Here is a 24,051-nt window from a genome sequence, read left to right on the forward strand (position 1 = left end):
GGAGAACGCAATGGAAAACGCGATGCACATGCGATAATTGCCTGCCAGCAGCGACAGCGAGATATCCAGAGCACAAATGCGGCTAGCGTGACTGGGGGCCGTGCGCCCTCCTCCTCTTGGGAGTGTCGGAATACAATGAGAAAACGTTAGCGACGATTCCCGCCCAATATGATCTGGGAAACCGACCACCCCAGCTGGGCCGGCGAAGCCCTTTCTTTGCCCTCGCGGCAGCCTTCGTCACCACCCACTCTCCCTGCCACTCCCCCTCTGCATCTCACCACGCTCTGCTTGCATCGACGCGCTTCATCAGCTCGACGATACCTCGACTTCCTGTGAAGCACGGCTCACCCAGCTTGCTGCTCACCCTAGCCACCGACACGCCAACGCGCTGACCGGCAGAGCCACTGTCTGTTCTCCTCACCGCTGCAGGCCAAACCATCACCACCACCATCTCTGCTGCCCTCCACATCAGCCATCTCCGTCCATCATCGCCGCGTTCCTCTGCACGCGAACATGACCACGAAATCACCAAAGACCCTCGTCGTCGCACTCAAGCTGTCACCGGATTCTCTGCGAGACTTTCCACACGAGCCTGCAACGCCGCCCAAGGAAGAGGCCAAGCCCTCTCCACCAACACCCGCGCCGCAGATTAACGAGCCCTCACCTGCTGCCACGCCTGCCGACTCAACCCCCAACATGAATGGAAGCACACCGTCGTCGCTGGCGCCCCCCTCTTCGAAGAGGAAGGGCCCCAAGCCCGGCAGCAAGCGGAGTGCCGCGCAGATGGAAGCTGGCACGGCTGGCGCGAATGGCGCAACCCCCAAACCATCCAAGGCCAAGCCAGGGCCAAAGAGGAAGAAGATGGGCGACATGATCAACGACCCCAACTCCAAGGGGCCCTTCCCAGCACCCGCAGCCATCAACAAGGCAGGCCCCAAGGCAAACCTGGGAGCCATCAACGAGCGTCTGCGCGCCCTCGACAGGTCAGGGGCCAAGTGCCGTCGCTGGGAGAAGAAGGGATTCCAGGTCCGCAGCTTCACCGGCGTCATGTGGCAAGTGCCTACATACCAGCCAGGCCGCAAGGGCGCCTTCGCCGACGACGTCAAGAGCGACAGCACCGGCACCAGCGAGTCCAAACTAAAGGACGAGAGCAGCGCAATCAGCGACAAGAGCGGACTGAACGGCGACAGCACACCCGTACCAACGCCCATGAACGGCATAGCAAGCTCTCCTGCTCCTATTCCCGCTTGAGGCATGAACGCTCTTGGTCCCATTTCCTTTGATGTACTCCTGCTATAGCCGGCACCTCTTGCGGCTCGACCTACCTTTATTTCTTGCTACCTGTTTACCATATCGAATTGCTTCCTTTGTCTTGTTTGGCGTTGAGGGAGCGCATTGCATTACTACGTAAAAGGCGCCAACTGGGGCGTCACTGGCTTGCCACGGGCAGCATGGTGTACGGCGCACAAGTATGTTGTGAATGGACATCACAAATACTGGATACGGACATGGAATCCGGATAGAGACGGAAAGGGGCTTTGCATAGCATTATGGAGAGAATTGAATATCCATGTCAAACTACAAGTACTTGTCCATGCATCCTGAGGACCTCGGTAGCGGGTATTGCGAGCATGTCAGGCCAAAGGTTTTCAACGTGACAGTGTGTATCTTCTCGCGCCTTGAGATTGTAGGGTGCCCACTTTTGAAGCTACATAGTATGATGAATGTCAAGGATGAGCGTGACCTGGATGGCGTTATCGTACCCGTGGATCGCGGGGATCTCCACCGATAGCTCGGCGCATCCAAACCTCCGCCCATGGACCTCATTGACGTACAACCTGCCCAGCACACCTTCGCTAGCTTTCCTGCAACAAATCCTCCGCTGATGATACCATGAATGCATTTGTGACGATCGCCTCACAGGAGCCCGGGTGCCGTTGATTCTTGCCCTTGCCGTTGGCACCTTCCAGCACAGAGTACCGCATTCACTCGGCGCCAGAGACAGCTAGCCCACGCGTCACTGCGCTGTTGGACATCTCCAAATCCCGTCAGCGACTACGACCACCCGCCCGACCATTACTACTCGCGTAGTCTGCGTGTCCGCCCTTTGCGATCGCTTCCAAACGTCCGCCCGAACACGCTGGTAGTTGGCAGCAGCGCCACTATCGACCACTATGAATCCTCGGAGGGACAGCTACGCCAGAGTAGCTGCTGCATCGGCAGGCAGCAATAGCTCATTCCAACAACCCACCCGATCCGGCGCCTTTGCACATCTCGCCAACAGCGGCTCAACATCGCACCCGAACCGCCTCTCTCGCTCCATCGACGCCGACGGCCACATGTCTACGAGTTTCGGAAGGGCCGGTGGGCCACTGCCCTCATACTCCAGCCAGTCTGGCTACTGGCATGGCTTGGGAGGATCGACACAGGATATACCGCCGTTCTTCGTGCCTTCCTACCTGCGCGGGTCCAAGCACGCCGAGAAGTTACAAGAGGCGCACAAGGCGAAGCTGGCAGCCCAGCGGGAGTACAAGTCAACGCACTCGTCGAATGCAGGCTCGCTGTCTACTAGTTCTAGCAGCGTCAACCTGCACAAGATGACGCCGTCACATCGCGGTCTCACGCATGAGATAGTAGAGCGTGCGCCCGTCTTTGTGGATGAGCCGGTAGCGCCATGGCCGACACGGTGGAATGACGCAGACAGATTTCCTCAGCTTGAGTTGGAGGATGGTCAGAGGCTGGCCAAGTTCTCGGGCTCACAGAAGACACACGATGAAGCTGCGTCGGTTCGCGCGGACTTTCCCATGCCGCGGCAGTGTGGGATCTACTACTACGAGGTTACTGTCGTTTCTAAGGGGAAAGATGGGTATGTTTGTTTGACACCTTTTAATGCACACGCTAATTCACCGGGCAGTAGAATGATCGGAGTAGGCTTCTCAGGACCCAAAGTCGCCCTGAGTAGGATACCGGGCTGGGAGCCCGACTCGTATGCATACCATGGCGACGATGGCCAGGTCTTTAGTAATACCACTTCTGGAAAATCATATGGGCCTAAGTTTGGCACACTGGATGTTATCGGCTGTGGCATCAACTTTCGGACGAATACTGCGTTCTTCACGAAGAATGGTCATATGCAAGGTGAGTACGCGAAGTGAGGGATACGGATAGTACTAACGAGGTCAGGGACGGCTTTCCGAGATCTGAAACCCAATATGCCGTACTATCCTACCGTAGGCATGAAGAAGCCCGGCGAGATGGTCCGCGTAAACTTTGGCCAGGAACCCTTCGCTTTCGATATCGACAAGATGGTACAAGACGAGAAGGCTGCCATACAAGCTGAGATCGCCCGGACCAAAACAGAGGCGGGTGCGTTGGGAGGCGAGGATGCGTTGATACATCAGCTGGTGGGACAATATCTGGCGCACGACGGCTACGTAGAGACTACACGTGCTTTCTCGGATGAGATTGTCGAGGAAGCAAGAGCGCTTGCGAATAACAACGAGGAAGACGTTTCATACCGAGCAGCAGTGGAAGATCTGGATGCGCTGAACCGGCAAAGTAAGTTCGTCCCTCAGGGTACAAACGCAGGCTAACAGGAAGCAGAAATACGGACAGCAATTCTTGAGGGCGACATTGACAAGGCGCTTAAGCACACCACCGCATACTACCCCTCAGTGCTCCGCGACAACGAAAACATCTACTTCAAACTCCGCTGCCGAAAATTCATCGAGATGATCCGACGATGCGGAGAGTTGAACGCACAATGCCAATCCGCACCAGCACCATCATCCAAACGATCCGCCACTTCAAACCCCAACAAGCGCAACTCAACCGCAACAGAAGAATACGATTTCGAAATGGAGCTCGACGAGCAACTAGGCGTACACAACCCACCTCCCAGCTGGGACAACAAAGACCAAGACGACTACTTGGAAGTCGGCGACGAGGACGACATGGAAGACAAGGTAGCCAAGAGCGAACGAGCGACAAGCGAAACTATAGCATATGGCATGGAGCTGAAATCCGAGTTCGCCAACGACCCAAGACGGGAAGTCAAGCGCGCTCTTGAGGATACGTTTGCGCTTATAGCATATGCGGATGCACGGGAGAGTTCGCTGGCGCCTTTGCTGGAGATTTCGGGGAGGGCGCCTGTTGCTGAGGAACTCAATAGCGCTATTTTAGGTACGTACAGGACCTGAGGGAGAAGGAGGTCATGTTATGCAACGACGGCAAGCCTCTAACGCCACCCCCACACCCTCACTCACCCAGAGAATACATGCTAACTCCACCCACCTAGTCTCCCTCGGCAAATCCTCCTCCGCAGCCCTCGAACGCCTCATCCAACAAACCGAAGCCCTCGTCACCGAACTCGCCGACGACGGCGGGCCCGGCGCTTTCATCAACGTTCAACGCGATTTCCTACAGTAGTATTCCTAGGAGGTGGGTCAGCCATATAAGCCATGTATTCTTGCGCTCCACATGGCTCGGGAAGATATCCGTGTGTACAGCGAGAGGTATGGCGTTGTTTATGCGAGTGGGCAGTGGGCGCGCAGATGTATGTATTGGGGTATGGGTAGGGGGGCTTGGAAAGGGTTGGGGTTATGCTTTAAGCGGGGGTGGGTAGGTGGTATGAGTGGTAGGAAGAGGCGTAGGAGTAGGGGTGGGAGTGATGAGGAGATGAGGAAAGTCAGACGGAGGGCGGGACTGTTGCGGTTTTCGGATGGGGGGTTGTGATATCAGATATCATTATTCTTTTTTGATTTGGGAGGATGGGGATGGAGCATTTGCATGGCTGAGGCTGGAGGCGTGGAATGGCGTTGTTTTTTTGGCGAGACGGAGGGAGATTGGGAGGATAGCGACATCACTACTCTCTTGCTTTGTTTTGTGTAGTCTACTAGGAGGCATCTCAGATCTGAACTGAAATCAGGAAGCCATCCATATCTCATCGTATGAACCATGCTGTCACATTGTCTATTCCTCTTTTCTCTTTTATGTACTTACGTCTTCCTCACAACGGCCACCACCACCTCTTCTTCTTCAGGGTGGGTGGGGGAGGCGGAGGGGAGGAGGAGGGGTGATGGTGGCTTCTTGTCATGACATGAGCACACCGATCTCGTTGATATCCAGATTATCCAGGGTGGTTGGGAGGCTGTGTCTCCTGTTTATGAGCACATCGATCTTGTTGATGATTATTATAACGACGTGGAATCTCGGTCTTTTCGATATCTAGACTTCCCTCCCGTTTCTTGCCTTTATTTCTACATAGTCACATCCCGTCCCATTCCGTCATCTCGTCCCTCACAACGGCCACCACCACCTCTTCTTCTTCTCCCCATCCCCACTCCTACTCTCTTCTACCTTTTTACCCCTGCTCGCCTTCCCCTCCTCCAATTTATCAAAGAAAACAACCATAATAGTAGTATCATCCACCGCATTCCTACTCAACGGCTCCGGCCCCGCCAAAACCCCAAGGAACAACCCCCTCCTATTCCCACCCATCGCATTCCTCGCCAAACAAACCGCCGCATTCTCATCTTCAATCGCAAAATACTGCGGCTCCGCTTTCCAATCCACGTCTTCGCCTGCCGCGGGGTCGCACGTCACACCCGGGTCCAAGCTGGAGAAGTTAGACGGGAAAACGGGTGGGTTCGCCAGGAGTTCCGGGTCCGCCTTCACGGAACCCTGGCCACGGGCGCGCGCGGAGAGATAGCGGGACACGCACTCGACGGCGTGTTCGGAAGAAATCCGGTCCCATAGGCCGTCTGAAGCGAGGATAAGGAAATCGCTTTTGCCCCCTTCTCCTTCTGCTGTACCGTCATCACCACACAGCATGCCATCCCGCGGCTCCCTCCTCACAACATCCGTTTCCGTTACCTCAGGCTCTGCCGTCATATAGGGCGGGCTCAAATTCCCTGGCCTTGGCGCCGTACCCCAGAATTTGTGCTGGCACGCCTTGATAGTCTCGTTATCCCATTTCCAGCGGTGGTCGCCGAAGCCGCGGGTTACGGCTATGCCGAGCATGCGGCCTGTTTTGGGGTCTATGACGGAGGGTTCGTCGGGGTGTTCGTTTGCCAATCTCTCCACTTCCTTATTGTTGAAGCCGGTTTGGTCTTCGGAGAGGGGGATTGCCGTGTAGGAGGATGTGGACGGGTCCCAGCGGCCTAGGACGGCGCGCGAGTCTCCTGTGCATGCTACGCGTAACTTGGAGGTCTGGGGATCGAATGCAGCGAGGAGCGCGCAGGACCCCGAGAAAGCGGGTGTGAGCGCGGCGATGGCGGCGGCGTTGGCGGCGGGGAACCAGGCTGCGGCTGTTTTGGCGCGGGACATGATACTTTTGTCTGTGGCGAGGAAGGCGGTTTTTATACTGCTTTCGATTTGGTGGCTGGAGGCGTGCGGTGTTAGGGTGCTGAGTGCGGAGGATACCATGGGGATGAGTGTCCATTGGAGGTAGAATGCCGTGTGTCGTCCTGCATGCCCATCTAGTACGGTCCAGTAATTCCACAGGTTCTGCCCGGGACCAGGCGACGTTCCTAGTGCGAAGAAATCCTCACATGGCTCGTTGCTGCGGAACCGACATCCGTGTGTTATGGGCATCTGCACGTCTGGCATGCCTTCGACGCCCTTCTTTGAATCATCGGGCGTCATCATCCACCCGTAGCATAGCTTGTCGAATTGCTCCGAGAAGAACTTCGCTACGGCGGGGTCTTTCATCGGGGCGCTGGGGTCTGGGATGTGGAAGTCGAGGATGTGTTGCACTTCTTCTTTTGAGGAGTAGAAGTGGAGGGGTTGGGCGAGCTGCGAGGCATCGTCGCCGGTTTCGAAGGCGCCGTAGACGCTGTCTGTCCAGTCGGTTTCTACTATGTCGACGAAGTAGTATGCTAGGCCGCCTATGGTGAGGAGTACAAGGACGGTTTTGGTTGGGAAGCGTGATTCTAGGAGTGTGGTTGTGGGGTCCTTGGTCGGTTGATTCCGACGCGTGTTGGAGAGGGGGATATCTTTTCCATTGGTTCTTGAACTCTTGGGATGAGTTTGTAGGAGTCTTGTCTGTGAGAAGGCACGTGACGACAGACTTGAGGTATGAACGCGTCCTGTGTGTGGCCGTATAGCACGGGTCGTCACCGCGAGTGGCCTCTGTAACCTTGTTTGAGGCTGTGCTTTGCCGGCGCATTTGAGCCGTATGGCGCTTCCCAACCTTCTTGGAATCATGTTACCTAGAATATTACCTGTATCGCAAGATGGGTGAGATGTGTTCTGCTTCTTTCGCGTTGTGGAGCTTAGATTCGATGGTCTGTGCACGCGCTAGTTTGATCGCCCTTTCACGTGGAGCAATCGGCAGGTGCTTGGCACGAAAACAATGAGTCCAGAAAAGCATGCGCTGGCTTATAGTTGCAAGGACTTTGTGGGATACAAGCTGTTTGATCGTGTCTGTGTGATCATTATAGATAGTTCTAGTGTGAAATCATCGCTCCATGGTCATCGGCAGTGGTGTTCACGAGTTTAGTGTGAAAGGATAGTTGCTAATAATAGGCTATGGTAAGGATTGGGTATCGTCGTTACTTGCTTGTGCAACTCATGAAAGCCATAAGGATCCAAAACGCCTCCCAAGACCAAAGGGAAACATCAAGTACGCCACGCATACGCCGACAAGAGTGATGTTGGTGGCCAGCAGCTCATTAATCTGACCGGACGAGTATAAGCAACAGTCTTGATGTGTAGTTCTGATACAGTTTCATCTTCCTTCGGACACCGATGCCTTGTATTAATTCCCGGATGCTTTCGTACGATACACCGACAAGGAATCGCAGCGTCCAGCCTCCCCCCTATCTCCGTGTGTAGCAATAGATGTCGGACTTCGAGATGTTCGAAACATTTGGTGTGAAGTGGAGGTCACATCTCTGTCCAGTGTACATCCTCTATGCGGTCTACCTCTTCGTACTCTCGCTTCTTCTTCTCCTTTTTCTTTGCGTTTGTGTTCTTACGCCGTAGCATCAACTTCATCTTGTTTGCCAGTTTCCCGAAGGCGGCCGCTGTGGGAGTGCTGGCTGTCGGCTGAGGTGATGTAACATCACCCTGTGGGATGTCTTCGCTCTTCGGGGGGAAATCTTGTTGTGATAGGCTTGCTAGCTTGATCGCGTGCGGGCGATTGACGTAGCTCGCCTGCTTAGTAGGGTGCGACGCAAGCGATGTCTGTGATGAAATCTCCTTGGCAGAGGAGACCGGTTCTTTGGACTGAGCTCTGACGGTGCTGGCTCTGGGCTTTGGTGGGGCCTTCACAGGCAGTGGTTGTAGCATGCGCCATACTGGCTCAGTAGGGCTGGAAGGTTCAGAAGACGAGGACATGGGACGGACTAGGACCACCGATGAGTCGTCCCACTGGTGGTCCATCCTTGGTGAGTAGGCTGGCGTCGACGGCTCCGAGTCGATGAAGGTGCCGAAAGACTTTGCTGACATAGGTGGGGGAGACATTGGTCCCAGGGATTGTGGTGTCATGGGAGTGTGTACAAGAGCTGGAGGAGGATAGCTCTTTGTGGACTTTGCGGAGAAACGATGTGGTCGTTCGGGTGACATTGTACGCGGCTGCTTTGGCAGCCCGTGAGTGGAGAGCGGTCTGTGGATGCTGGCACCCAATGAACCCGAGCCCAGGCTAGGCGACGGCACCGACAGTGTAGCCATGTCTATGGGTGTGACAGTGCCAAGTTAGGGACAAGCTTTTCAATGAAGGTAGTAATCTTAAATCGCGGAGGCGTTGTGTGATAGTGCGAACGAGACGCACGATACGAAAAGAAGCGCGGGAAAGGCGGCGGCGAAGGATGTAAAAGAAGGCGGCACCCGTAGACACGTAAGTACCGAAAGGAGAGTATTGCGGCGTAGCAACGAGACCGGTCAACTGGGTAAATCAGACGGCAGAGGAGACCAAAGCTGCGCCCCCAAACAAAACAGAACGATAACAGAGGGCTGAAAGCGGTACAACCTATGATCTGCAGGCTACACTTTTGTTATATGAATGCACCACACACGCGTCATCCGCGCCGCGACGGTGCGTACCACACCGTTTACAGCTGACAGATCTATCTGCGCATTCCTGCTACTGAGGTGGCAATGTGGGACTACGCCCGTTGGTCTATACGCGTGTCAAGACTCGAGAGCCGCCTGTCCTGACCCCGCCGTCGCGACATGGCACGGAAAGCTCCTAAAGGATGAAGGACGTTGGATATGCGGCTAAGTAGGGAATGATTGGCGACCCAACTCGCGGGGGCGCTAACTTTAGCGCTTCATTGGCTGATGGCGGACAACTTGCATCAACCACGCCGCAATTCATATAGAGCAGCGCCTGCAGGATAGGAAGTGCCAACAACGGGGACCCGGGGTGTGGACCAACATCGGGTGCTGTCCTGAACGGCTGGGATCTGCTGTCGTGGTTCGGTCTCGACGCAAGGCGGCTCACAGCCCCCATTCGCTCAACTTTGTTGCATGGTCTAGCGAATCAGCGCGACGAAGCACCTTTTCAGCCTGCGAGCCCCTTCACCTAAGCATGACCGCTGCCCGTTTCGAGGTGTAGGTAAGTTCCTCGGACCTGATGTCAGACCACAAGAAGAAGGCGTTCTTGTGTATGGTTCGCTGCCCTGAAGCTCCTCCAGTTCTCGTTCCCGAGGCGCTCAGCCTAGAGCTAGGATCATGAGTTCGCTGATCAGAGTTGGCCCCCAAGGCCTGAGTGGTCAAAGGTCACGCCAAACCTGTCCTTCATGACGACCTAGAACTTAGGGCAGTGTCCGGCGCGTCTGGACGAAGGACGACTGCGCCGCAATATCGAGGTCGTCAAAAAGTGGGTATAGCCATCTTGCTCGCGGCAGAAACCGTTGTGCAGTGTTGTGTAACACCCATAAGCGCCGTGCGAGGTTGATCCATGCAGGCTACTGGTGGGAGTGTACGAATGCCATACCAGTTGTAGACACTGTCGTGCGTCAAAGAGCCTTTTTAGATTAACCCGATGCGCGTCCGTGAGGGGTCATGGTAAGCGATGAGATTGTTGCAGATTGCTTTTAAGCCGTTTGGGTAGTTGATAGGAAATGTTGCGTGTCGCAGTCATCGCAGGCCGCGGGACAGACGCTCGGGCCGTCAGCAGGGTCAAGATCGCCGAGACGAGGTCCAAGAAGAAACCGCATGCAGGTGAAGCTTGACTGTCAACGGCTATTGACCGAGATAAGTCGATCCTACGTGTTGTTGCATCGGCCCTTTGAGCGGGGAGCAGGAAGTTGGAAGACGCCCGCGGGCGGGTCGCCAAGGAACCTTCTGCGTCGGGACCACCCTCAACAGCCGCCGTCAGACCCTCCCTCCCTTCCAGCCTGCACATATGTCTCCATTGAACCTCATCTGACCATGCAACACTACTTGTTTGTCTACGCATGACTTGCCCTCTGGATGCAGCCAACACTGGGTGTGGGACGTCTACAGCGGAGGATTTGCACCTGACCACCCAGACATACTGCCGGAATTGGACCGTCTATCGCTGTTGATTCTCTCACTAGTGAAAATCGCATGGAGGCTCGGAGCTTGTATCAGATGAGCTGGGCTCGTTCTTCATATCCTGATATGAGCCTGTGTGAACATAGGTAAGATGAGCAAGAGGAAGTCTAGACGTCTCATGGACGAGGTTCCGTTTCGCACCTGCCTCTTTCTATCTTTGTGTTAACTCTACTTTTTCAACAAGATGAGTGGCTTTTGAGTCGAATTTACCCTAGCCTTCTCATGGGTATCACCCCCATGCCAGCACCAATCCATTGACAATCATCATTCCCTGGATCTGATATGAAAACCAATCTCACGCTCCATGATAAGTGATACAGCTGGGCTACCATACAGTCGGTTATCTTTCAAATGATGGTGGTGTCACGTCTTGAGATTCCAGCACCAGTCATGTTGGTATCCCTGGTATTTGGCCTTGTTTGAGCTCATTGCGAGTTCAGATCACTGACAGCGAGTCCTCCTCCGACATCGCATTTCCTTACACGCCCGCTGAGTATACTTCACGGCTGGGCTCGGACTCCATACAGCAAGTCGCCAGATTTTACGCTTTCGTTGTGTTTGGAAATGAAAACATCCCGCTCGAAGCAGTAAGTCTCTCCAAGAGATGGTGGAGTTTGTCGAAAGATACTCAGCTGACTGTGGATATCCAGGCCAGCAGGAGACTTCTCGAACTGCACACTGAAAGACGAAAATGCTGCCGCACGCTCCGGTCGAATGGTCTCAACCATACTCAACAAGATATGCAAGAGCGCAGCTGGTCTCGTTGAAAGAGATGTATACGAAATCATGGAAGAAGAGTAAAATGCATCCTTAGAAGCCTACACTCCACCGGCGTCTCGATTACAGAGGTGGTGCTACAAACTCAGAAGAGGACAACCCCAACACGTCCACCTTATCATGGAATATTCATCTTGCATCGACTCACGTTCATCTCAAGTAAATTCTGTACTCCTTGAGCCTTCAGAGAAGTTGTACGCGTGGTAGACCCTGACATCTTCTCCCCCTCTTTCAATCTTCCTCCACTGTCCGCTAATGGCCGCGCAATCGCTCAATTGGGACGTCACCCAGCAATATCGACTCCTCTTCACCTTGACTTCTGACGTCAGTGCGCAAGCTACCTCTTGGTCACTATCGCAGTTTGACAAACGCCGTCACGTCGTCTACGTACCAACACGTCTATATCCGCATCTCTTTCTCAGCGTCATCTCCATTCCCTTCCTCTTGAACGCAAACGTATCCGCCGCGCCGAACTCAAAACATGGATTTCCCGCACGCGCAGATGCAAGCGACGCTGGCAGCGACCAACTTCTCGCCAAAATCAGTACCGTCACTCTACCCTCAACTCGCCAAGTCACAGAAGAATCTGCATCGCAAAGACAGCTTCGTTCCGAAACCTCCCAAAGTGCAGGAGAATACTAGCGATAATGGCGACGACCAAGGACAGCGCCAGGCTTTTCGCAAGAGTAGCATCAAGAACTTCGGCAGTCTCTTCGCGCGCAACCGCAGCAGTATCGCTAGTACTAGCCCATTGACGCAGGTCATGAGCTCCGAGTCCGAGGGCAGAGACACAAGCGTTGAGACCGAGCGCGCAAGTCAGCAGACCACACTCGTCAGCTCGGACATTCCTTCTCCTAGTACTATCATGACTGTTGCCGAAAGAGAGAAAATCCGCGAGCGTCGTACGTACCCTCGACCTCCTCTCCGACCTCGAACTAACAAGTCCATAGACCGAAAGTTTGTCAAGCTTCAAGGCCTCGGACACGACCACCCCACCGTCTTTACCGCCGATCCGGGTGACTACTCTCAGTATGACTACGACGATAGTGTCGATAATCGGCGCTTCAGAGACGAATGCGGAGAATGCGAAGGTACACACGTCGCCCACGATCTCGCTAGTCCCACACCCAGCAGCCGCCACCGCCGCAATGAGTCCCTGCACGTCAACCTCAGTGCAGAAGAAGTGAAGAAGTACGCCGACGAAGTCCGCAACATGACCATCGCCGACGTCCACCTCTCTCTCTTCGGCTACTGGATCAAAGAGAGCGACGAGCACTTCCAAGAAGCTAAGAAATATCTGCGAGAGTTGGGTCTTGATCGCGTGAGTCCCAAACACCTGCTATGCACCTGGATACGGGGAGCTAATGTGAACACTGAATAGGGCTACAATCTCTCCCGCCTCAACAACTTCTGCCTCGAAGAACTCTGCCGCGACGTCCACGACATCCGCCCCTCGTACGCTAAGCCCACTTCACAAATTCTCCTCCATAGATGCGCACGCATTGCGAACTTGCGTTGTCCGGGCACTGCTTGGTGTCACGCAATGTTCTAAATGCCTCTGCCATGTCTCTCCCTCACTCGTCTCCCACCTCACCACCACCTACCTTCTCGCCCGTGTCATACTACTACTAGCAGCGTTTCATAACCATCCAGAAGACCACCCATATTCTAGATACACATGTCATAGCTGCTTTCACACATTACACAAACTAACATCTGCTTCTTACTTCTAGTGAAACGCGTACCACGATCCTCAAGCGACAAGCTGCCGCCGACACGCCCACACATGGGAGCACTACGACGCCTACACGTTCTTTCTCGTCGCCAGTTAGTCCGCGGATCGACAAGTTGCCGCCTTCACTTCACCTTCAGCGAGAAAAAGTGATAGAATCACAAGCGTTGAGGTCGACATCCCTCGGTTCACCTGGTGGACGAGGCGATTACCCACCTAACAGTACGCTACAACCCCGTCAACCCCTCATAAACTTCATGTTAACTAACAACGTCAGCGCCCGACCGCCCTATGCCACTCGCTTTCCGTTCGCCTAGTTCACCTGTAGGTTTCTTGCCGTCGCCCTCGCACTCCTCTGTGTTCTCCTCGCCTGGTCCCCCGCCGGCCCATGGGGCTCCAGATGAGCTGTCTCTGCGACCGTCCTCGTCGACGTCGTATGATTCGTTCTACGATGAAACTACGGATTGGAATATCAGCGTTGCGGGCATCTATCAGCAGGTGGTTGAATTGGAGGATGTCGGTCAGATTGATAGGATTATTTCTGATCTGCAGAACATGAAGGCCTTGTACTCTGAGGAGACCTGAAAGCGTGTATGGGGGTCAAGGCATGAGAGAGTGTGGGGAATTCCGGTGCGGTATCAGGATAGGTTTGGATTGTGGAAATGATCTGAATACCTCCTGTCTACTCCATCACTCAGGCATTCATGACATGATTATACAGCTCATACCACCCTCCCCCAAATCATGCCCACCTCCCAATCAGCGCCATAACCGCCGCCCCAAGAAACACATACCCAACCATCAACCCCAACCTCGCCAAATCCCTCGTCCTCTCCCTATCAAACAAAAAGTCCTTAGCCAACAACTCCACCAACCCACTATACACCAAAAACCCCGCACTAACCGCATTCAACACGCCCTGCACCATCAAACTAACCTTACTCTCCGGCAAATACGTCGTCCTAACCCCCAACCCCACCGCAATAGCCAGCGGCGTCGTAAGCCCATATAAAGCGCAAAGCGCCCACGGCATCCATGCCTTGCTGCGCGGAAAGGAGATGCTGGATAAGCGGGCTCCGATGCCGAGCCCTTCGAAAGATTGGTGGAATACTAGGACTGGGTAGAGCGTTTTGAATTCGTCGCCGACGACGCCGAGGTTCAGGCCGATGATGACGGAGTGGAATATTATTCCGAATTCTAGGACGAGGAAGGCGCCGATTTGCTGGGCGAAGGAGAGGCGGGCTGCTGTTGAGGTGGTGCTGAGGGAGGATGCGGAGGGGTAGCTGCGGAGGCTTGCTGTGTGTTTGCGGTGGTGGTCTTGTTGATCCCCGTGTTGGTGGTCTTGGCTTGGGTTGTTATTGTTGGATTCTGGGTCCACCATGGCTGCTACTGGTGCGACTCCGGTGGTGGTATTGTAGCCAGAGCGAAGAAACGCGTTGTTGGTAACCTCGCTCTCCTCTTTCTCCACTCCGAAATGCCGTTCAACATATACTTCCGCTCCTAGATCCACGCAGAACACCGCCATGATGGACGTCAACACTATAGCTGCACACCATGGATACTCCGCCCAGCCCCCACTCTCCCCTACACAACTCCCCGGGCCAATTGCTTCGTACGCCGGATCCAGCAGGTGGATAAACGCTGTTGCGACAATCACTCCCGAACCGAAGAAGCGCGCAAAGGTGTAAAGCCCGAGCGGGATTCTCCAAGATGGTTTCTTGCGCGCGATGACGGGGAAGTAGGTTACGAGGGTGGAGACCAAGCCGATGACGAAGATGGACGAGATACGCGCGCCGAGCATGCCGTTGTATTCGTTTTCGCCGACGGTGAAGTAGCAGATTACTGAGGCTTTGTCGGCTGTTGTGAGGTCGACGTGCGAGGGGTCGAATGCTTGTGTCGCCATGGTGGGTGGAGAGAGAGGGGAGGTGGGCTGGAAGTGATGGGAGGTACTATAGACTCCGAAGACTCGGACGACGTTGTCTCTGGCTACTGTGTGTCGGAACTGCAATTGACGTCCTCAAGTTCTCTGTAGTTGCGGCTCTGACGTCGGGCATTTTATCGTCTGCATGCCAAGTACCTTGTTGGACGATTGACAGCAGGCATTTCAAGCCACTGAGAAAGTGCAGTGTGTATTGTACTGCCCATGTAGGTACCGAACTACTCGGTGCCCTCGGCATTTATCCCGTTCTGGAAGTCGTAGACGTCGAAGCTCTTTTGACGTTGCTTCGCCGTTTTTGATGTATCATCGTGTGGGAAAGTGGTAAATGTTTTGCGCTTCTAGCTACTCTGCATGTACATGTTCGGTGATTTCGTAGGCTGATATGCTGAATCAAATCTTTGTGTCGTCGCTGCTGACCTGGAGAAGACGTCTGACTGCCTTGTCGTATGCGCTCGGTAATGGGTGTTGAGCGTGGTCGGTGCGTCGGGAGACATGCAGGTGTTCGCTTTTTTACTCCTACCTCCGCTTCGTTGCATACACGTACTACTACCAACATACACATCAGAATCTTGTAAAGCTCGCAAAATTCCCTTGTACTCATGAGAATGAGTTGCACGCGAGACTATTGAAGCGACTGCTTTCTTGAGGGTACATCGGCTAATGCATTATCCATCGTAGCTACTTGTCGCTACCGCCCAGCAGAATACATTATAACTATTTTGAACAAACAGAGACACATGCGCCCTATCGGATCAATAAGCCCCTTGACTTCAGGTCCATTCCCTTTTCTCTCTCTTGACAAACAGTAAGTTTCGTCACCACTGGTGCCTGCTGTGTAGTAGGACTTCGAGTGAACATACTCAGATCCGGTCTTTGCTCCTCACTTGGTGGAGGAGGCCGAGGAGGTCTTCTAGCAGATCGCGCGGGTATCGGTGTATCTGGCAGCAGTATATCTTCGTTCAGTGAGTGCCTGGATCCTGCCGGGGAATTGGGTGTTGACATGCTCGCTTGTATAGCAAGCAGAGGTTCTCGTATGATCGGTTGTGGGAACGACTTGTAGGATTCGTAGGGCGTGCCACCGATGGTGATGCTACCAGACCAATTTTTCGAGTGTCTTGATTTGGGTTTGGGGGTCGGCGATTGGGATGCTTGGAAGCGAGAGTATGGCTTGAGGCAGAGGCTGCAAACGATGAGAACGGCTAGTGTCGTCTGGCCTTGTGTGACCACGGCGTAGGGTAAAGAGTCAAAAGCGGGGTCTCCATTGCGATCATATGCTTGTCGAAGATAAACCAGACGAATGATAGATGCTGCAACTAAGCTACACAGGATATCAGCAAGGTCTCAGCTGAGTATTAGGTCCTTCGCTTACATGAAGCGCATGGACAACAGTAGTGTCGCCAAGGCCTTTTGGCGGTAGGATTCTCGCAGTGTCCATATGTGATGTACCGAGAGAGTGATCACGGCTGTTTCTAGAACAGTATCCGTGATGGTGGCGATCATCCAGAAAGGTATCTGTACTATACTTAGAACAACTTCGGTCACGGTATGACAATCAGACTTACCAAGGGAATACACTTCCCTGTCCACACCATCCACGGCGTCGGTAGTTCACACTGGAAAACCATGCCTGCCAAAACTGCAATGGTCCATATCAAGACCAGTGTACTAACAGCTAGGACGCTTGCCCTGCGTAGTGTGCTATCTGCTAGATGATAGAGGAAGAGTAGGACCGAGCTTTTGGCGATGCTTATTGTCAAAACGAAGAGTATCGTGGTAACATAAAGCTTGAGTTGGATTTGCTCCAAGTCATCATCGCTGAGGAGACAGTCCCTCTTCCCCAAGCCCGATTCAACAGCCGTGGATATTATCACGGTGCTTCCAAGGGCAAAGACCGATGCGGTAACGATAATGACGTCATCTGTCGACGAGAGATGGCGAAGGTGTTCAGATCTGTATCGAGCGACGACTCTTGCTACAGTGCATATAGCCTATGACAATGATCAGCATTGAGATGGATACCCAGATGGAATTCATACCAACAGGCAAGCAAGAAACCAAGCTACCATTACCAGAATAGTACCATGATTCTGAGCTGAAATGAGCGCATTCTCGTGCTGGGCTTGTTCGCACATCGTGTCTTGCGCGGTTCGGAGATTGCATTGAAATGAGCCTTGATGAATCTTTATCGAAATAGCATGTTGGCGGCTACAAGGGGATGAATAGGGCCAGATGTTCTCGAACTTCGGACAAGCTGCATACGCTGTTCGTAATGCTCCCTTAAAGTCCGAGTCACCAGGACTACGCGTCTTGCATTTCATGCGAATGATTGCCTTTTGTCGCGGCAGAGACGACGAGGGGTTCGTATAGTTTCGTCTAGAGAACCACAAATAGAAGCGGAAGGGATATGAGTCGCGATCCGCAGCGAATCGTAGAACAACATGACGACAGTGGGCGGGATTCGATGCTGATCGGTCGCACGCGTGCCTGCATCTAGGCTAGACGGCCGTCGTGGAGCTGAGCCCAGGTCCGTAGTGTTGGGATGAAGGATGGCGCCACAGTGATACGAGGATGTTGTACATGCCGGAGCGCTGCCAACCCGCAGATGGTGGCAGCTGAGGTTAAATGATAGCGTTTCAGGACAGGTTTGGGGTTGTAAAAAAGCAATACTCTCTCGTATACCTTGACTTGCCTGTGGCAATCGCTTCTATGACATGTTCTACTGGAGTGAACCCTGCAAGAAACAAAACGAGGGAAAATCATGCCATCGTAGTGCATCATAGGTGATCACAACGAGGATCGTTATGCGACAGACAGCCAATAGTTGGTGGTCGGGAACGGGCCGCACCTAGCCAAGTCCGATATGCTGCAGTCTTATCGGAGTGTTGAATGAAGCAGTCCTGCCCCAAATTGAAGCATGACCAGATGACACGGCTGCGAGAAGAAGTGCTGTTTGCTGTTTGGTGCGGAGTCCGACTCGCCGTTGGTGGCGTCGAGTAAGGCAGCTCTTTCGGACTTCATCCTGGCGGAGTTGAACGCGTTGCCTCAAGCACCACGAGCGTGTACATGATGACAGGAAGTCTGTGAAGAGTGAAACACATGACTTAGCCCAGTAGATGCGACAAGGATGAGCAAAGGGGCACGATGAGGAGGCGTGGTAGCTCACTGAGGCGATGTGCCCGTTGAACCACGTCGGAGAAGGTCATACAGTTGCAGCTGCGTATGAAGTCGTGAATCTCGTGTAGCCGCGAAGTTACATCCGGATGGAGGGTCGTGAGACGGAAGCCGAGTTGTACGTCCAATGTCTGTGAAGGTCGCACGGGCCGGGTGGTTGACGTCGGCACTTGTCGTTATCGATAAGAACTTTTGCGCAGGAGCGTTCCACCAGCTCTATGCGACAGGAACTCTCTACGATTCCTCACACCCAAAACAGCCATGGTATGTTATCCCGGTCGCGTACGAATGGTGTAAGCATGCTAATCCTATCTCCAGGCGCCTATAAAGAAGCGCACAACAGCGCGCGCAAAGTCCGCTCGCGCCGCCCGTCCCACGACTACCACTGCAACTCTCCCAAAGCCCGACGGCATCCCCTCGTACCCTTCCTCCAAGCGCGACAAGCTAAAGATCAAACACTCATCCTTCGTATCCAAAATCGAAAAGTCCTCTGCCAAGACCCAAAAACGGCGACGCCCCAATAACAAGCTCATCGCAAACCTCGAGTCGCTCGCCGACGCCCTGCCAGAGTCTGGGGAAGATGGGCTCGAAACAAGTCAAGCGCGGATAGTGCAACCCCAGACGATGCCCGATAGCATGAAGAAAACAAAGGGTGCGAAGAAGCGGAAAGAGAAGCTGGAGAAGTTGGAGAAGGAGAGGTTTAATGCAAATCTGGCGCAGCTTGTGGGCGGGAGTGGGAAAGGGGCACAGGGCGCTGATGCAGTACAAGATCGCTGGGCGGCGCTCAAGAGTCATGTGCAGAGTAACATGCAGACGAAGCCTGAGTTCGCACAGCATGAAAGTCAGGCGTCTGAGACACAACGATAGAGACCTCACCAATGGCTCAGTGGAGCGGATTGGCAGGCGAGGAACACTGAAGAGATACCCGCGGAACCATGGACGCGTTGGCAGGAAGTAGGCCAGATATTGTGGCCAGGCACGAATTTCCCTTCCGTGTCTGCATCGTCCAGATTAGGCGCCCTACTCTCCCGCATTTCAAAGCCTCACAGCACCGGCGGTGCGAGCCGATGTCAGCATGATAACAATTACCTCGATCAATTGATGTAACATGGGCAATGCCGTGGCGAAAAACACGGCACCCAGCATCGCGCTGTGTAATGCGTGGCGGAAACTTTCCGTAGGATCATGATCGCTTAATCATCGACTCTTGTATTCTGCAGCCACCTCCTTTGAGCTCTACACCAACACGTAGTAGTAAACAGCCATGCAAATGTATAACAAACCATCAAATCCATTCCCTGGCACACCTCATACTGCACTCTCTAACAGTCACCCACAATGAACGAAGCCGCAATCCTCACATCCCCAAACTCCCCTCTCACCTTACACATCCTCCCCATCCCCAAGCCTTCCGCCTACGAACTCCTAATCAAGGTCTATTTAATCGGCATCAACGCCATCGAAGCCAAGATCGCCAAACGCGGCACCCCACCACCGCCTTCCTACCCCTTCATCCCAGGCTCTTCCTACACGGGCACCATCGAGGCCATAGGCACACACGTCACAAAGTATCAAGTTGGCGACCGCATTCTCGTTAGCAAGAGATTCGGTACACAGGGCAATGAATATGGCGCGTATCAACGCTACGTCCTCGTTGCTGCGGGGGAGAAGATGGTAGTCAGACTACCGGAAGGCATGAACAAAGATGAAGAAGCAGCGTTGGCAGCGTTGGTAATGAACGCGACTTGTGTTCCCGGTCTCTTCTCCGGGCGATTGGGATTGCGCAAGCCAGGTGATGAGGTCCAAGAAGGAGAAGAAAGAGAAAAGATATTGATATACGGCGGAAGTTCCAGTTTCGGCCGTCTAGCAGTGCAGTACCTCCAGTGTGCGGGATACGATGTTACCACCACGTCTTCCCCGCGGTGTATGGTTACTGTATGTGAGCTCATTGGGAGCGAGGGTAACGTTATCGACCACACACTTCCACTCGAACGAATCATCGCGGAACTCAGAGTGCGTGGACCATACGATGTTGTCGTGGATATGATATCCACAGCCCAAACCATTCCCCTCGCAAGTCGCGTTCTGGAGGCACAAGGCGGCGGAAAGCTCTCCACTACACAACCGGCGTTTGGACCTGAGGATTTGCCAGAGGGTGTAGAGAGGGTGTTTGAACCGTGGTCAGACTCGTTGTACGAGGAGGGGAATGAAGGATTGATGGAATGGGTTGTGGGGACGTATTTACCGTTTGGCATGGAGAAGGGGTGGATGAGTGCGCAGGAGGTTGAGATGGTGAAGGGCTTAGAGAGCGTTGATGGGGTTTTGGGGAGGATGGCAGAGGGATACGGGGGTGGTAAGAGGTTTGTTGTTGAGCTTGGCAGGTAAGATGTTTGACTAGGAATGCTGATTCCGACTCAGTGCTCTTATCTACATAGAGTACTCAGAAGTATAAGCTCAATAATCCGGAAACTCAGTATCAACCGTACTTCTCCACGCCTGCAGCCCTCCCTTGATATCACCAATATACCTCTTCCCTCCCGCATCAAGTCCAAGCTCTTTCATCTTCTTGACCGTGACCTGCGAGTCATTACCCAATCTACACACAACGAAGATGGGTTTCTCGGATTGCCGCAGCATCTTAGTCCAGTCCTTTTCTTCGACGGCAGAGGTAGGTCCTCGGGTAGCGGAGACTGTAGAGAAGGGCACGTTGATACTACCGTCGATGTTACACAGCTCAAACTGCACCTTCTCCCGTACGTCAACTAGCAAGTGGCTTTCTTTCTTCGAGACTGTACCCGTGAAAGGATTGACACCGGATCGTAATTGGGCGTAGTTCTTCGCTGATATACGTTCTTCAGGGGCCAGTGGGTTGTTATCTGGAAGTAAACTGCCGCAGAACTGAACGTAGTCCAGACTCCCCGACTCCAGCGCTTCCGCACTAATCGTCGCGTGCGTCGAACAAGCAGCACACTTCGCTTTCCGACTCCTGAGCCGTATAGACCGGAACATGGGATTTGAGTAAGCTGAGAAGAGGAGAAGGCTCGGTGGATCTGCGGGTGTGGTGGTGGGTTTGCGGGTGAGGACTTTGATCGCTTCGAGTGCTTGTAAGACGCCCATTACGCCAACGACCGGTCCTAGAATGCCGCCGTCGCCGCATGAGACGACGGATTCGGGAGGTGGTGGTTTGGGGAAGACGCAGCGGTAGCAGGGGCCTCCGTTGGGATCGCCGGCTGGTAAGGGTGGGTTGTTCAGGACCATCATTTGGCCGTCTATGCGGAGGGCTGATGCAGAGACGAGCGTCTTGCCTAGGAGGACACATGTATCGGAGATCAGGTAGCGTGACGCGGGAGTGTCTGTGCAATCTAGAACCAAGTCATACTGTTTGAATGTCGAAATCGCAGTCTCTGGGCTAAGTCGCGATGTGTGAGGGACGAGTGTAACATTAGGGTTGAGCCTAGTCTAGTAGGTTAGCTGGGTCTCTAGTAGTGCAGATTGATGAGTAGACGCACGACTTCAAAGACACCATCGCGCTCTCGACTTTGGTCATTCCAACTCTGGCCGTAGAATGTAAGATTTGCCGGTGTAGATTCGACTCTTCTACCACGTCGCCATCCACTAGTCCAACGGTACCAACTCCTGCTCCGACCAGGTATGCAGCAGCTGGACAACCGAGACCACCCACACCTACGATGAGTACACGGGCATCTCTCAAGCGAAGCTGACCTAAGAAACGCGAGCTCAGCACCATTTCAAAACCTCTTATTCAAGACCAAACTCACCTTTCAGACCGATCTCAGGCATAATCAGCTGCCTTCCATATCTCTTGTACTCGTTCTTCTCCAATGGCCATTTTGGCGCATCTTCAGCTACAATGCTCTCGGCTTCCGGCGCCGTTTGCTCTTGCTGGAGAATCGAAAAGATCTCGTCGCGGAACTGATCCGGTACTCCAAAATTCATATCATGATCCATGGGATTTACAGGATCAGTTGCTAGTCGCCTTTTTTGCGGCACAATCTTGCCCTGCTCGCGTTGATTGTGCTCCGCTTCCGCCAGCTGTTGGCGCAGATCTTTGAGTGTGGCTTCGCATGTTGCAATCTGCTTGCGCAATGCGCTGATAACCGAAGTCATGTTGGTGTTGCCAGCCGAGTTGCCTACATCGTGACTCTCGTATGTCTGGGATGCTTGTGGCAGCCCGATGTGGGGCCGGGTCGTCGCTACCACATGCAGTCCCGCAACGCTAGTCTCGATTGTATTAGTAAAGGCACGTGCGCTGTGCCCTTCACGCAGACACGACGCGCAGTCTCGTGGTAATAGTGAGTAAGACGCGACTTACGAAAGTCACGTTTAGTGAACAGGATTATAAATATCGAGTTCCACCGATCGATGAGCGCCGTATGTCCTGGAACGGAAATTTATGAGCCTACGTGACGATGATACGCGTAATGGAGTATGTAGTCGGCACGCTATAGGTCACTACGAGATCGCACTTCGCGAGCGATGCGCAACTTCATCATTCAAGCCTCCACGACTTTAGGCATCATCTTCTCGTGATGTTGGCTTCGCCTTTAGCAGGCTTGGGCGTACAGCCTCTAGCGACCATTTGAACACAGGGAGCTCTTAAGGCAGCGATTGACGCCAATTTCATATTGTTGGCCCGGGCTATCAGACCGCAGACCGAATGGCGAGGCAGAATCGTGAAGGCTTGCATATAAGGCGGTTGAAGTGGCTCGTCGATGTAGATGCACTCGATCTTGCGGGCCCTAGCCTGACCACCCTTTCGAAGCTCAAGTGATGACACGCAGCGGAAGATTGCAGGTTGACCTTTTCATTGGACTTTATATCGTTGATGCATGAAGCCTTGCGCGAATGTGATTCTGCTCCCAGTCTTTTGAGCAGCTGCAAGGTCGCCGTCCTTTCGTGACCGATCGGTGGCCGACGCAGCCGAAAGGCGATTGACGAATCTGACATGCTGATGGTCGACCGGTGGATAGATTGTACATGGAAGGATGACGCGCCGGATCTGGAAGTAGGATGCAAGTCAGAAAAGTTCCGTAGGAAAGATTGGCTGTTCGAGGCGGCTTTTGAAGCGGAAAGCAGGGCGTTTTCCATGGCTGCCATCACCATGCGCCGGTGTCTGAAAGCAGGCTGAACAACGTCGGTGTGGCAATACGGCTCTGCTGATGCCGGATGGCTTGGATATGAAGACATTCTCATGGCTGCTGTCAGGTGAGGATCTAGATGTCACTTCTGCTAAATGCAGCACTTGGCCGAACAATGGCTCAGCTCGTGTTTCATCATGAATTCTCCTGGTAGACTAGCAGCTCGAAAAAAGCATTGCGTTGACGAATGATTGAACAAATGGGCTGAAGCACGTTGACCCGGATTTGCGGGCGCGAGGGTCGTGTTCACGGGAGAAGCACCGAACGAGCGGCACCTAGGCATTCGTCGAGATCCATTCGTTACCAAGGTTCGGCGGGCGCAGGAAAGATGTCAGCATGCACCAGCTTGGATGATATCGCCATGCGCAGTGCCCGATGATCTGTGCTGCAGGTCTTCGAACGAGGGGCGAGACAAGGCGGCGATAGGTCGCCGAATACTTATCTTTCTGCAAATGATAATCATAGCCCTCGGCGCAGTGCGACGACAGATCCTTGTGCTTTGGAAGCTGGGCGTCCCCACAAGAGCGGGAGAGGTTCACTGCCCGTAGGATTAGTAGTGGCGCCTCCACTTTTTGGTTTGGTTCAGAGCTGACCTTCCACCTTAGGCCGTCGAATGGTCTGGAAGCCGCATGCAAATGTCAGCTGCTGCTACTGGCTTCGTGGGCCAGTATTTTCACTAGTAGCGACTGCTTAATGGGTTTCAATTGACGTATACCTGGTCAGTGTGCCATCTCCCTAACACTGTCCTG

At 53.7% G+C, this 24,051-nt stretch overlaps 9 protein-coding genes across 9 annotated transcripts; 5 read left to right on the forward strand and 4 right to left on the reverse strand.

The window, feature by feature from the left end:
* Window positions 1-513: 513 nt before the first annotated feature.
* On the forward strand, window positions 514-1,251 carry J4E93_008587 (uncharacterized protein; the record flags this gene model as incomplete). Its single annotated transcript, XM_049346485.1, has 1 exon — window positions 514-1,251. One exon carries the CDS (start codon window positions 514-516, stop codon window positions 1,249-1,251), a length of 738 nt encoding a protein of 245 aa, XP_049196375.1.
* A 923-nt stretch (window positions 1,252-2,174) lies between these two features.
* J4E93_008588 (uncharacterized protein) lies at window positions 2,175-4,428 on the forward strand (the record flags this gene model as incomplete). Its single annotated transcript, XM_049346486.1, has 5 exons — window positions 2,175-2,866; window positions 2,915-3,138; window positions 3,184-3,558; window positions 3,604-4,182; window positions 4,298-4,428. 5 exons carry the CDS (start codon window positions 2,175-2,177, stop codon window positions 4,426-4,428), a joined length of 2,001 nt encoding a protein of 666 aa, XP_049196376.1.
* An 870-nt stretch (window positions 4,429-5,298) lies between these two features.
* Window positions 5,299-7,574, reverse strand: J4E93_008589 (uncharacterized protein; the record flags this gene model as incomplete). The annotated part of the gene is made up of 2 exons (XM_049346487.1): window positions 5,299-7,088; window positions 7,571-7,574. 2 exons carry the CDS (start codon window positions 7,572-7,574, stop codon window positions 5,299-5,301), a joined length of 1,794 nt encoding a protein of 597 aa, XP_049196377.1.
* Window positions 7,575-7,887: 313 nt separating this feature from the next.
* J4E93_008590 (uncharacterized protein) lies at window positions 7,888-8,466 on the reverse strand (the record flags this gene model as incomplete). Its single annotated transcript, XM_049346488.1, has 1 exon — window positions 7,888-8,466. The coding sequence occupies one exon, from the start codon at window positions 8,464-8,466 to the stop codon at window positions 7,888-7,890; it is 579 nt and encodes a 192-aa protein (XP_049196378.1).
* A 3,316-nt stretch (window positions 8,467-11,782) lies between these two features.
* On the forward strand, window positions 11,783-12,682 carry J4E93_008591 (uncharacterized protein; the record flags this gene model as incomplete). Its single annotated transcript, XM_049346489.1, has 2 exons — window positions 11,783-12,203; window positions 12,252-12,682. 2 exons carry the CDS (start codon window positions 11,783-11,785, stop codon window positions 12,680-12,682), a joined length of 852 nt encoding a protein of 283 aa, XP_049196379.1.
* A 1,093-nt stretch (window positions 12,683-13,775) lies between these two features.
* J4E93_008592 (uncharacterized protein) lies at window positions 13,776-14,936 on the reverse strand (the record flags this gene model as incomplete). The annotated part of the gene is made up of 1 exon (XM_049346490.1): window positions 13,776-14,936. The coding sequence occupies one exon, from the start codon at window positions 14,934-14,936 to the stop codon at window positions 13,776-13,778; it is 1,161 nt and encodes a 386-aa protein (XP_049196380.1).
* Window positions 14,937-18,404: 3,468 nt separating this feature from the next.
* Window positions 18,405-19,010, forward strand: J4E93_008593 (uncharacterized protein; the record flags this gene model as incomplete). The annotated part of the gene is made up of 2 exons (XM_049346491.1): window positions 18,405-18,407; window positions 18,462-19,010. The coding sequence occupies 2 exons, from the start codon at window positions 18,405-18,407 to the stop codon at window positions 19,008-19,010; spliced, it is 552 nt and encodes a 183-aa protein (XP_049196381.1).
* Window positions 19,011-19,481: 471 nt separating this feature from the next.
* On the forward strand, window positions 19,482-20,528 carry J4E93_008594 (uncharacterized protein; the record flags this gene model as incomplete). Its single annotated transcript, XM_049346492.1, has 1 exon — window positions 19,482-20,528. One exon carries the CDS (start codon window positions 19,482-19,484, stop codon window positions 20,526-20,528), a length of 1,047 nt encoding a protein of 348 aa, XP_049196382.1.
* A 69-nt stretch (window positions 20,529-20,597) lies between these two features.
* On the reverse strand, window positions 20,598-22,271 carry UBA4 (Urmylation protein; the record flags this gene model as incomplete). Its single annotated transcript, XM_049346493.1, has 3 exons — window positions 20,598-21,597; window positions 21,653-21,866; window positions 21,923-22,271. The coding sequence occupies 3 exons, from the start codon at window positions 22,269-22,271 to the stop codon at window positions 20,598-20,600; spliced, it is 1,563 nt and encodes a 520-aa protein (XP_049196383.1).
* Between the last annotated feature and the right edge of the window lie 1,780 nt (window positions 22,272-24,051).

The sequence above is a fragment of the Alternaria ventricosa genome, assembly GCF_023758065.1.
Source record: "Alternaria ventricosa strain BMP 2768 chromosome Unknown scaffold_17, whole genome shotgun sequence".
In the NCBI taxonomy this organism is placed as follows: Eukaryota; Fungi; Ascomycota; class Dothideomycetes; order Pleosporales; family Pleosporaceae; genus Alternaria; species Alternaria ventricosa.